Here is a 12,837-nt window from a genome sequence, read left to right as displayed (position 1 = left end):
ACATTTGTGAAGAAAATGAAGAATTTCTACATATTGTTTCCTCATTGAGAAATAAAATGAAAATAAATGTAGAATATTTTCATTTTTTTCATCATTTTTCACGAATTTTAAACTCTAATTTAAAGAGCCAAGAGCCAGAGCTGGAGCTGGAGTGGGAGCCGAGAAATTGGAAGAGGGAGCTGAGAGTCAAAGAACGGAGTCGGAAAGAATTGAGGAGCGAGCAAGGAGCCAAAGAGCACATGTAAAGAAAAAGAGCCAAGAGCGAGCCAGAGCTAAAACTTGCGGGGAGCTGAGCCAGAGCCAAAAGCGGGAGCCCTGAACTCAAGGCTCTTCCATCCCTGATAAAAATTCATTAATCAGGGGAAAATGTGCGAGAAAAATGTATTCCCTGAAATGGTCTATTCGGAGTGATGGCAGTTATGAAATTGGATAATGGATTCTGGGGATTGCCTCAGAATCCAGTTTTTGATTTGAAAGCATGAAGGAAGGGGAAATAGAAATCTCAATTTTAGAAGTAAGCCCGGCCCTTCTGAGTCGTCTTGTCATGTAGGCCTTTTTTCTCAGATCCGCCATTGTGCTCACATGAATTCTGAAAAAAACCGAGTGATATGAATCATCAATTTATTATCTATATCACCATTTATATCAATATCTACTTTTGTAACGTTATGGCACCATTTAGTTGAACGTCGTTGTGGCACCAGGTAGCAAGTGAAGAAAACTTAAGTCATTTACGCGAGCGTTTTTCTGGCAACGGTTTATTCATTAATTAAAACCAACTGGGGTCTCTATATTATATGAGTATAGAGTGATGATTAAGGGTATAAGCAACAGCGCCATCTAATCGAAACATTTTACAACGAATTTTTACAAAAGAATACATCGAAAACCAATGAGACCTGAAAATGGTGCCATTGCCACAACGTCTGTTGACTATATAATTTTACCAGTATATTAATAGGGACTTTTAAATGTCGTTGTGGCACCATTACAAAAATTTGCCTAACGACCCCTGGCAGTGCCCTGATGACATTCCACACGATTTTAATTAAAATACGTTGTGGCACCATTTGGTGATGCCACAACGTAAATTTTGGTGCCTGAACGTGTGTAAAGTATATAAAATGGTGCCACAAGTACATCAATTATGAGTATGCATTTTCAAACTTCACACATTACGTGACATACTAGATAACTTCAGTATTCACCCCTTTTATTCGTCCACCTCGCTCGTATTATAGCATATCAAAACCACCCAGAAAATGACTTTATTTCATAAAGGTAGGTGCCTGCACTACATGCTGAGATGTTAATGAAATTTCATTAATGGTGTCATATTTTGTTGAAGAATTTACAATAAATATCGTCAATTTATTATTTTCGCTCAAATATGCGTACCACGTTGAAAGAGCAACAGGATGCAGATAGTTTCAAAACTCGATATAACTTCTTGAATATGTAGTTAGGTACAACGTGAAATTTCAAAGCATTGCAATCACTTTTGTGCATCTTTCGTGTAATTTCCAACAGAGATCAGTTGCATATAAATTCTGCCAGTGGGAAATACATAGATATTATTCTAAAAGAAATAAAGTTATTACTCTTTGAAGTATATAGAAGTATATACTACCAAAATATGAGTGAATAAGAGAAACTGATTTTTAAATGATTATTTTAGGTAGGTACAAAATTAGTCACACACTAAGTAATATTGTCATTTAATTTTATTACAAACTGCAAAAGCCCAATCATTGAGAATAACGTTCAAACACCACTTTAACTTTCACGAACCTAAAAACTTACCAGAACCATATTTCCATGTAAAAAAAAAAAAAAAAAAAAAACAGAAAGAAAATAAAAAGGAAAAAATATCCCATCCAAATCATTCCGTTTTCCATAGCGTATAAAAATATACACTGCGACAACGCAGAAGACAATACAGCGTTTGAAAATATGACTGGCTAGCTATTTGAAAAAAACTTTAGCGACCGACCGTGGAGAGGAAATGAATAGAAAAACTGAACCGAATGATTTTCTCCATCGGGCATTTTGCGGTTTTTAAGCTCATCGCACGCTTTGATTTCAAACTAAGTATAAAAGGCGTACATTCGCATGACTTGATATCGCCGTTACTTCCAACAAAAGAAATTACAAACGCAAGAATTCGTCTGAATGCAAAGTCTCGCCTCTAATTCAATAATTTCAACTGCTATAACTACGTTATACACTACAAACCCATTTAAAGTCAACTTGCTAGTTGCTGCGACAAATGACAAAAAAGGCCAACGCAAGTTGACAGAAAAACTAGCTATTAAATATCGCTTCAAGTGTGTCAAGCTGTTTAAAAATACTCAAAAACACGAAAACATTAACTCTCGAGAAAAATGAAAAGCTAATTAAAATTTTCATATGTGGGTTAATGCGGAGGTTTTTTTTGCGAAAAAATGCTTCGCTGAAACCGTTAACCTATTTAATTTTTTTTTTCGCTTTTGAATAGATGTAGGTAAATAAAAAGAACTTTTAATTTTATTTTCTATAAAAGCCCTGAGTGCCAAAGACAGTTTTATTCAATTTACGTAGCAAAGCGCAGGCATTGTCTAAAAGTAGCCCCACTCTTTGTATGAATTTATTTTTAATGCGTATGCGATAAAATCTTTTTTATCATCCTGGACAAGTATTTCAAAATTCACTCTTTGTTTTTCTTATCCTGTTCTTTTTGTTTTTTCTACAAAGCAATCCGAGAGATTTAATTCGAATTAGATTTGCACATTTTAATTAAAATTATCCACCTACCCTGAATTCTATTTATCTATAAAATCGATCACATTTTGGTACTAGATCTGTCATTTGTCGCTGAGCTGTAAAGTAGGTATGGTGGGAGTAGATACGACTGTTATATCATAGCTTTTGAAATTATGCTGAATTTCAAGTGACAAATGATTGGTACCTACCTACCTACCTGTCTACCTGTATACCTACCTACCTACCTACCTATCTGATCATGAAGTAGGTATTTCTAATTATGTTAATATCAAATCTTAATCCATTCCTCAAACAACGAAACAACGCAAGTACCTAATTAATTTAGAGCGGAATTTTTAGACCCATTTTCAAAACAAAATAAAGATCAAATTTCAAAACAAAAACGTAACTATAAGAAAATGTATTCAAAGCATACTACACCTTCGTATTCATCGATTATACTTAAATTAGCAACGAAATTCGTATTATAATGAGGAAACTTGCAGGTAATTTACAAAAGTTATCGCGTTAAGTTTTATCATAAATTTTCTCGAACCTCCGATCCCAATAATTTTAATTAGTCACATTAGCGAATGGTGGATATAGGTAACTAAAAGAATATTCAATAGAAAGCGCTACGTTATAGGCATTAGAAAGTAACTTATTTACAATTTAATCACGGAAGGTCCATGTTTGGAAACTATTCAGTGCAACAATTTTAAGGACTTGGTAAGTTTTTGACAGAAATGTGGAATTCTATGAATGATATTTCGGTAGCTTATACCAATTCCTATTGAATATACCTTAGTTGCCTACTTTAAAAGATAATTTAAAAACAAAAATACTTGAAATTGATTTTCAAATACTGACCTAACAAGCTATCGGATTTTGAAATGGTTTTATAGATTCTTTGCTTTTCTTCCATATAGATTTAATCTTTCTATAATTGAAAAAAATCTCCATATTATCACAAAATGTTTCTGGTAAAAAATCTCAAACCTCAAAAAATTTGTGGAAAGGGGAAGTTACTTGTAAATGAAGAGCAAGTGGCCTATCTACGAGTACCTACATATGTTGTTCAATATTCTTGGTTTTTACGCTCTCAAAGCTTCCAAGGTTATCGAGCGACAACATTTTTTTTCGAAATTTTTCACTTTTAAATGATTACCCTGATGAAAGACTGAACCAATTTTTATGAAACTTGAAATCTCACAAGTCCATTCACCATTCCTACATATAATGTCGGACATTCACCATGATCCAAAAGTTCGCAGCTTTCGAGCGAATTCGCAAACAAAATTGCGATTTTGGAAATTTTCATGGGGTGACTTTGCACAAAAGTCATTAAAAATTGAATTTCTTAGCAACGGCTGAACCGATTTCGATCAAATTTGAAATTTCACAAGTAGGCTACTAACTGGACATTTCGCCATCATCATCATGTTCCAAAAGCTCAAATTTTCCTGAACGAATTCATCAATTTTTTGAAAGAACCATTCGCCAACGAATCGATCAATTCTTTAATTTATGAATCAATTCGTTCGCGAATGATTCACAAAAAATGATTCAATTCGTTCGTGGATGATTCACCAAAAATTGAGTAAATGAATCGACTCGTTCGCGAACGAGTCACTTATACGAATCAATTCGTTCGCGAATGATTCGTCAAAAATTGAGTAAATGAATCGACTCGTTCACGAACGAATCACTTATACGAATCAATTCGTTCGCGAATGATTCAGAAATTATTGATCAACTCGTTCGCGAATGATTCACCTATAAATCAATCAGTTTGTTCAATCGTCAATCCGTTGTGAATGATTCGATTTGATTCACTTACTTCGCTTGAAAAGAGATCAATTTCTGTACAATTGTTTCACAAAAACCGAATCAATCGTAAATCAATTGATTCGTTTGCGAATGATTCACCAAGAAATCAATCAACTCATTTATTTAATCGCCAATCGTTCGTAAATGATTCGACTCGATTGTAAACAGATTAATTGCTGCACAAAATATGTTTCAAAAAAAGTGAATCAATTCGTTCGTAAAGATTTTTATTTGAAGAAAAATCGGTCTTCTCATGCTAAATGCGTGAGTACCTACTTTTTTCGTATCTACCTATACCTATTGAATCGTTTAAAACTGCATAGGTAGATACGAAATAAATGTTCAAAAAAAAGTTTAGAGCATCAAGAAAGATGATTTTTTGCTGTTGATAAATTTTTTTATGAGGCTCATAAGGAGAGGGACAAAGTTGAAGTTTCTGAAAACTCAACGACGAACTGTAAAACATGCATGAAATCAGGGTTTAAAAAATCTAAAAAACATTTTGACCATATAATCACATGTTTTGATCGGGTTGTACCTGCTCAGATCTGATGAAATCCAATAGAGTAGACCTGATCAGATTCAGGAATTCTCTAATCTGGATCTGATCAGTTCTGAATGGAATGTGATAAGACCTGTTTGATTAGATTAGAATGGACCTGACAAAATCCGAAGTTCCAGATGCATTCCCCTGATCCGATTTTGATCTCATCAGATCTAACCAGATCATAGTTTTGATCAGAATAGATTTTGTTCAGTTGACCATTTTCACAATTTTCTTGAAAATCTCGGAAGAAAAATCCTCTTTGCGTTTTTGTTTCTATTAGCTATACAAAAAAGTAATTTTACCTAATGCTTTTTTTTGAACATCATTTTTAGATATTTTCAATGCATTGTAAATACTTTTTCTAGCATTTTGCGAAAATTTTACTGAAATTTTATTAGTTTTGGGCCATTTTCAGTGATTTTAATACATTTTCGGCAGTTTTTACATAATTTTAACATGTTATTTTTTCATTTGATGGAGCGTTGTACATAAGTTTCAATTTTTTTAATTGCGGAATTGCATTTTTAGTAGCTAGCTAAAATTTGAGCAGGGGTATTAAAAAAAAAAAAATTATAAATTGTTAGTTCAGTATCATAGAGTAGGGATTAATACCTTAACAATTATACAGGAATTTATGTTTTACATCCTGAAAAATGTTGGTTCCTCTTATCTCATAACCTGGCCTCAAGAATTACGGAAATGTAAAGTAAAAAACAGAACGTTCCATCTCACTCCAGTAGAATACTCGTAGCTGCGAAAAAATTAACAGCTAATGTTTTTAATTCTTGGCAAATATTTACCCAACTCAAAAATATATCGATGAAAGGTAAATATTACTGAAAGTTTCAATTTTCGCTTCACCAAGTACGTCTATACACTTCTCAGTCCGAAATCACCATCTCTAGGTGGAAAAGTTTTATTTTATTTCGGTGAAAAGTAACAAAAAAAAAATCAACCATCAAAACAATTCATTGTAGCCATTTTTCACGTCACTTTTAAGAAATATACACTTGAAAAATGCCAAATTACCGGGTAAACGAACATCGATCGATCATTTCAAAATTATAAGGTGCGGTTAAAACACAAAATTTCGTTTGTGTTTACTAAAGCGTAAAAATCAAAACGGAAATCAAATCGGTATCGTAGGCCTGACGTTGGGTGGTCGGGTATCATAGTGAAACTCGTCGAATACACCAACACTTTCTACAGAAATACATAGTAGGTACCTACAGTAGTACTATATTGTACACTGAATCATTTTTATGGAAAAATCAAACTTCATTATGTGCAAAAAATATTCTTTTTTTTTTGAAAATTTGAAATTACGTTCAAATTGGCAACATTTTGCTAACAAACGAATCAAACGTTCCTGGAATTAATGGATTTGTTGAATAATAAATTCCAATGAGATTTTTTGAAACACTGCTCGAGAAACAACATCCGAGAAATATTCTCAAATCAGTTTCAATATAAATTAATATCTATCATCCACCAAAATGTCCTAATAACTGACACTGATGAAAAAGAATGAGATATAAGAACGCTAGAAGGACGACGAGAAGTTAATCTTTTTTTATACATATTGATTACCAATCTAATTGACTGAAATTACCCGAAAAGTTACCTCAGGTAGTCGTAACTCGGACTCGCAATTACTTCGTTTCTAAACGTCTCGAACATTTTCTAAAACGGAGAAAAAAATTAAAACAAACATTTATACGACAAGTAAGTAAATAGGTATAGATATAGCAACGAAGAACATTAATCAATCGGAGAAATTAAAACATGTCTCGGCTTCGTTTTTCATTATAAATTTCGTTCATGAAAAATTTGAGGAAGTTGGTGACGAAAGAAACTAATGATTCGCTTTATTAATGATCTCGACGTAAAAAGAAAACCCCCACGACCACTGCGTGTTAAGCTTTCGCAGGTATGAAAAATTGATTATCATAACGCTACATAAATTCTACAATCACGTTTTAGCACACCTTGTATAGAAAAAATGTGCACGAAATCAAACGAGAAGATAGATTGAAGCATTCATACAATGAGAGGTAAATTTAATCACTGATCAGTGATGATTTTCGATATCATCTAAAACAAAAGTATGAAGGCGGAGCAGCAAGATTGAGATAATGAGATACCCATCATATTCCATTTTCAATTACTTAGCAACCTACGTGTAAATCAATCAACTTTATGTATCTACACCTACTCTTTGTATACAATTTATTTTAATTATTCATCGTACAAATAGGTATATCAAATGACCTGGATCGAAATTTTTGTAAAAGTAGGTATCCAAGTAGGTGGTTTGTTTCATTAAAAGGATCAAAAAAATCGCCACAGTATTCCTACTTTTTTGAAAAAACATACCAAAGGCATCTCTTATTTCCAAACATTTCATTAAAATATTGCAGCAGGTTGAAAAAACCAACAAAAATGTCGCTAAAAATTGAAAAGACGCGATTATTATAGCCATTATAGCTCGACGTAGGCATTAGGTACATTACGAAATTGGCTTATTTCACGTAAACTATACGAGTAATTCCCTTCCTATAATACGTTGGCTGATTTGTAATTGATTACTTTTGTTTTCACCATAATAAACTTTCGTAACTATTTGAAATTCTGATTCACCTACCGAATTTGCTATGGCCTTATATACCTAAAATCTGTAGCTCTGGATCGTACTCTTCAGCGAGGTAATTAAACTCGAGCGCCAACTTTATAAGCTTTTAATCTTCGAATGGTAATGCACTGTCTAACGTTTTCTTGTTTACTTTTATTTCTCAAGTTGAGAAATAATATAAGTTAGAATAAAATCTCGACTTGAGATGAAACCTGGCTGATGCTCGCTGGTACTTATTTAATTAATTAACTTTTTTTTTTCGTTGCACTTTTTGCAATTGATTTTGTTATAAATGTTTGTCAAGTGGAGTCATTTTTAAAAAGATTTTTTTACTATTTTTTAAAATAGAATTCTTCGTGCTTTTTGAGGATTGAAATACTTCAGAAAGATTGGAGTAATTTGTACATTTAAATTTTAAAAAAATAAAATAGAAATGACCAAAATAAAGAATATAATAATTTGAGGAATCAAAAAATAAAATTCACTCAGATAAAGTTAATTTTTTCATTTGGTCATTAATCCATTCTAGTTCCCTCCCCCAAGGTTTTAGTCGTTTAACTTGAATTTTCATTCTTCTATTTGGGGGAGGAGGGGGGGGGGGGGTTGTAATTGCATGATTATTAAACGACTTCCATTTTTTGATCAATCAAATTTAAACAAAGCAAAATCCAATATCAAAGAACAAAATCGTTTTCCTAGAAATAAAAATTAGGTATACCTACAGTTGGATTGGCGAAGCTGTCGTCTACAGTTTTCAATTATTTGTTTATCTCGTATGTAGATTGGGTTGCCTAAATTGCAAATTTTTCATTAGTACAGGTATCCTATGTGTACCTTCCTTTAGTAGGTAATCTGTACATAAGTTGAAAAAAATAGTATTTGACAAATGTAATAAATCGCAACTTGTTTATTCATCCTGCAAAAAATGTTCTTCGGTGCCTTTGACCTGGTTGTAAAAACACGAAAAGAGATACAAATTCGGCGATTTAATTCGAAATGATAGAAAGCGCTATTTTGTTTTTAATTTTAAATAATGATAGGTAGAAATGAAACACCTGGCGTTATTTTTCACGGCGAATTTTCTTTTCACAATCATCATTTGTCGTCGGTCTAAAAATTTCGTTATTGATTCGCTCATTTTTATGCACCACACGTTACCGCTAATTCGTCTATCTGTCATTTCGTTTATTTTTCAAATCGAAGCGTATTTTCGTTTTCGCGCGAAAATAGCAAGAGTTAAGCTGTTTATAAAACGAAAGTAATTTGTCATTTTTATTTTTGAATGTAATGCTCGTATCTTGGTTGAAATTATATCGAAATCGTTATTTCGTCGATATTCATTCCCAACGACCATAAATATAAGTGGATTCTACGGAATAACGTTGATATTGCTACAAAATGCATAAGTATACCAAGTAGGTAACTACCTACTTTGACAAGCGTGGTAAATAAGTAATTTTTTTTATTCTATGGTGAAATTAGCCAGAGTTAATTGTATTAGACGTACAATGGTGAACTACAAAATAAATATGTTTCATTTATCTGCAGTTAAATATCTATTTTATATGTACGTAGGTCGTAGGTATGTACCTACAACAAAAATCAATACGCCATCTATAGGTAAATGAAAGCTATATAAAATTTTCATCACGAATTTCAACTAAAATGTATGAAATTTTGTCGAAAAACTTTGTCTCGTAAAATATCGTTAATTATTATTATTATTAAAGTTTCTCGTATTAAATTACACGTTTGCGAATATGTTTCAGATGACAGAAAAGGAGCATCATTGAGAAACTTGTAAAATGATAACGCCATCGAGTAAAGCGTACACGCAGATTCCCAACAGTTTAACTGTAATGCCACCAATTGCAATGCCACATCAAAAGAAACCAAACACCATTATTATATATCCAACAAGTGAGCCATTTTATTCTTTTTGATAGGTACCTACTCGAGTACTTAATTATTATTATCTTTTAAATCAACAATTGAATAGCTACGTACATACCAAAACCTAATCTACTTTCAATTATCAATGAAATACACAATATTTTTGCATAGTTGCTGCGTTGGTTAATTCCATATTAGGTCTATTATTATACGAAGCTATGCTATTTTCAAAAGTTACCCTCGAATATTAAGCACCTATTTACTTGCGACGAGCGAAATTGAAATTCTTAACGAGTATTTTCAATCGGTTTCTTTCCAATTAATTTTTATTTCCCAATTTCGCGTCTATACAGTTGCTTTTACTCGTACTATACGTTTAGTGTCTAGGCATTTGAATTTATGCTGAATTTTTTTAACTTGGCGAAAAATTGAGTTTTTTTTTTATTCCGAGTACGTGAACTTTCGTACGGTTGCGTTTAATTGGCATACACATTCTATATTTTAAAAATAGAATTCGTTCTTTTTAATTACCTATCTATTCAATTCACAATTATAGCAGGAGGGTATACGAAAACGAATGTATGCCTATCATTCATTCTATTACGACCTTCGTACCTTTATCTAATGTGACATGTGACAATGAAAACGACCTTTGATTTTTTTTCGCTTTTCCTGAAATTTACAACATGGTCAAAAATTTACTTTCAAAGTGAAAGCACTTCTGGATTTTCATGGCAGTCACGAAAATAGTCAAAAAGGTGTCTAATGGTGTGGTAATCGGTTTTAAAGTTAATTTTTGGCCCCGCAATGAGATTTGACTCGCTGGGGCAGGCTCCAGAAAATTTGAATTATGATTGTCTCCAAGTCGAGTAGTTGTGTAGACACACCAGACGATATCTTGCAGAAAAGTATTGCTCGTTCTATGGGTAGCTACTTTCTTTGAAAATTTGTGTTTTTTTTCACATTTACACATCGGTCAAAAATTCACTTTTGGATTGGCACTTCTGGAATTTCATGTTAACCACCCAAATTGGTCAAAAGGGCCAATCGGTGGTAGTTTTAAGCACTTTGTGGTGCTTGATATAGTGAGGGTAGAAATTATCATTATGAGCGGGAATTACCTTTATTATTTCTATGGAGATGATGGCAAATAATTATTCCCTAGGTGGGGAATGATTACATATCTACCTCTTATCTGGATAGCTCAACGGGGGTAAAAGGGGGATAAATCCATCCTATAACTATAACACAGATGTATCCTAACTATAATAAAACACATTTGTAGAGACTACTAAAATGCTTTTATTAGTAATCTTTAATCAGCCCTGTGGGCACGTTTGGCACTCAGGACGCAATGCCAGCGTAAAAGTGCCAAAATGTGACACTAAAGTGTCAGATTTTGGCACTGAGTGTCAGATTTTGGCACTGAGTGTCATATTTTGACACTGGCACTGGCACTCAGTGTCATATCATGACATTAGAGTGTCATATTGTGACACTGGAGTGTCAAGTACGGGCACTGAGTGTCATATTCTGACACTGGCACTGGCACTCAGTGTCATATCGTGACACTGGAGTGTCAGGCGATGGCACTCGAGTGTAAAATGTTGGCACTGGAATTTACCTTTCAAGTTCTTACACTCGTAAATCGCGGTACCATTGTTATTATTGTTGTACCTACAATTTTTACCAAGTTTCTAATTAAAAAACAAAACAAAGAACAATTTTTTTTTGGTTTTATAAAACTTTGCTTAAACACCAAAAATTTAAAAAATCGCAAAATTTTCAATTTTTTAAAAATTGAATTTTGATTTAAAATTAAGTTAAAAAAATTTATGCATGAAAAGTTTGTTGATATAGGTACATTTTTTTTTGGTCTGCGTTTGAGTGGTTTAATTATTACCTTACAATGAATGAGACTGGTGAGTGGTTTTGGAGAAAATGACCCAGTTCTAAAAGATAAGTATTCAAGATTTTGCGTCGATCTAGGCCATAGCCTTCAAAATCCATTAGCACTTAGGGTCATATTTATAGACGTTACTTAGCAATTGCTTGGCTAAGTAGCGGATTTCTTTTCAATTTTTCTAGCAAATAAATTGAAAATTTCACATTTTTGAATTGATTTATGAATACTTCAGGATCCAATCTCTCAATTTAATGATAGATCCACTTTTAGAAATTCAATCATGACTGGAAAATTAACTTTGAAAATCATTACTTAGCCAAGCCATTGCTAAGTATCGTCTATAAATATGGCCCTTAGTGTTCCATAGGGCGATTGGAAATTTTCAAATATATTTTTGGGTAAATTCGTATTTTGAAAATTTTTCTTCGCCAATATTTCGCATTAATTAAGGTAGGTATGTCAATACAACATATTGAAAGGCATTATTCCTGAAATTGGGGAAATATTTCGAAATGCATAGTGACGCCAATTTTTTAGCCATAGCTATTGCCAATTTCAAAAAATATAAAAAAATTGATAGGAAATCAGCTGTTTTTTTCGAAATGTTTTTCGAAATTGGCGATATTATAAGTACCTAGCGATATTTTTTTGCAAATTTTTAATCGCTCAGAAGAAATAAATGGCCTAGATCGACTCAGAATCTCAAATACTATCTTTTGAAACCAGACTATTTTTCCTAAAACAGGTTGGGTTAGGGGCCAGAGTGGAAAACATAAGATTTTTTTGAAAATTCTCTCTCTTTGAGTACCAATATCCGTCTTCAGAGGCACCTCCAAAACTAAAAGTTTTTCTAAGCAAATTTCAACTTAAAATGGAGGTCTCCGGTGAATTTTCTCAAATAAAAGTTTTAAAATTTCTTCATTGCGTACTTCTTAATAATTACTTTCTTTTCAAAAAATAAAAAAAAATTTACAAAAAATTTGGAATTCTTGTGCTTATACTTGCTCGTTATTTTAAAAAATCTTTTTTGTTCTTCTTGAAAAAATCTCTGATTTTTGAAAAAAAAACTTAATATTAAAAAAAAAAGTTTTTAGGAGCAGCTTTTCATCATATTATTATGTTGATTTTTTTTTGAATATGAGAAAAAATTTGCTTTGAAACCTTATTGCAACTCTTTTCACAAAAAATTATCAGTAATTTTTTGTTGAACATGCGCTTTTTTAACAATAATGAAACTTCATTTTTTTTAAATATTTAAAAATTTTGAGCTTTATACTTTTTGAAAAT

The 12,837-nt window shown here is 32.4% G+C and overlaps 1 protein-coding gene across 1 annotated transcript in view; it reads left to right on the top strand.

Annotated features, from left to right (window-relative positions):
- LOC135831353 (uncharacterized) overlaps window positions 1-12,837 on the top strand; it is a 139,427-nt gene that overhangs the window by 80,224 nt on the left and 46,366 nt on the right. The window contains exon 3 of the mRNA XM_065343762.1: window positions 9,521-9,671. Coding sequence (XP_065199834.1) covers window positions 9,557-9,671 — 115 coding nt within the window. The 5' untranslated portion in view covers window positions 9,521-9,556. The remainder of the gene's footprint in view (window positions 1-9,520; window positions 9,672-12,837) is intronic.

This window comes from Planococcus citri, chromosome 1, assembly GCF_950023065.1.
Source record: "Planococcus citri chromosome 1, ihPlaCitr1.1, whole genome shotgun sequence".
Classification (NCBI taxonomy): domain Eukaryota; kingdom Metazoa; phylum Arthropoda; class Insecta; order Hemiptera; family Pseudococcidae; genus Planococcus; species Planococcus citri.
This window is presented reverse-complemented; position numbering and strand designations above follow the sequence as displayed.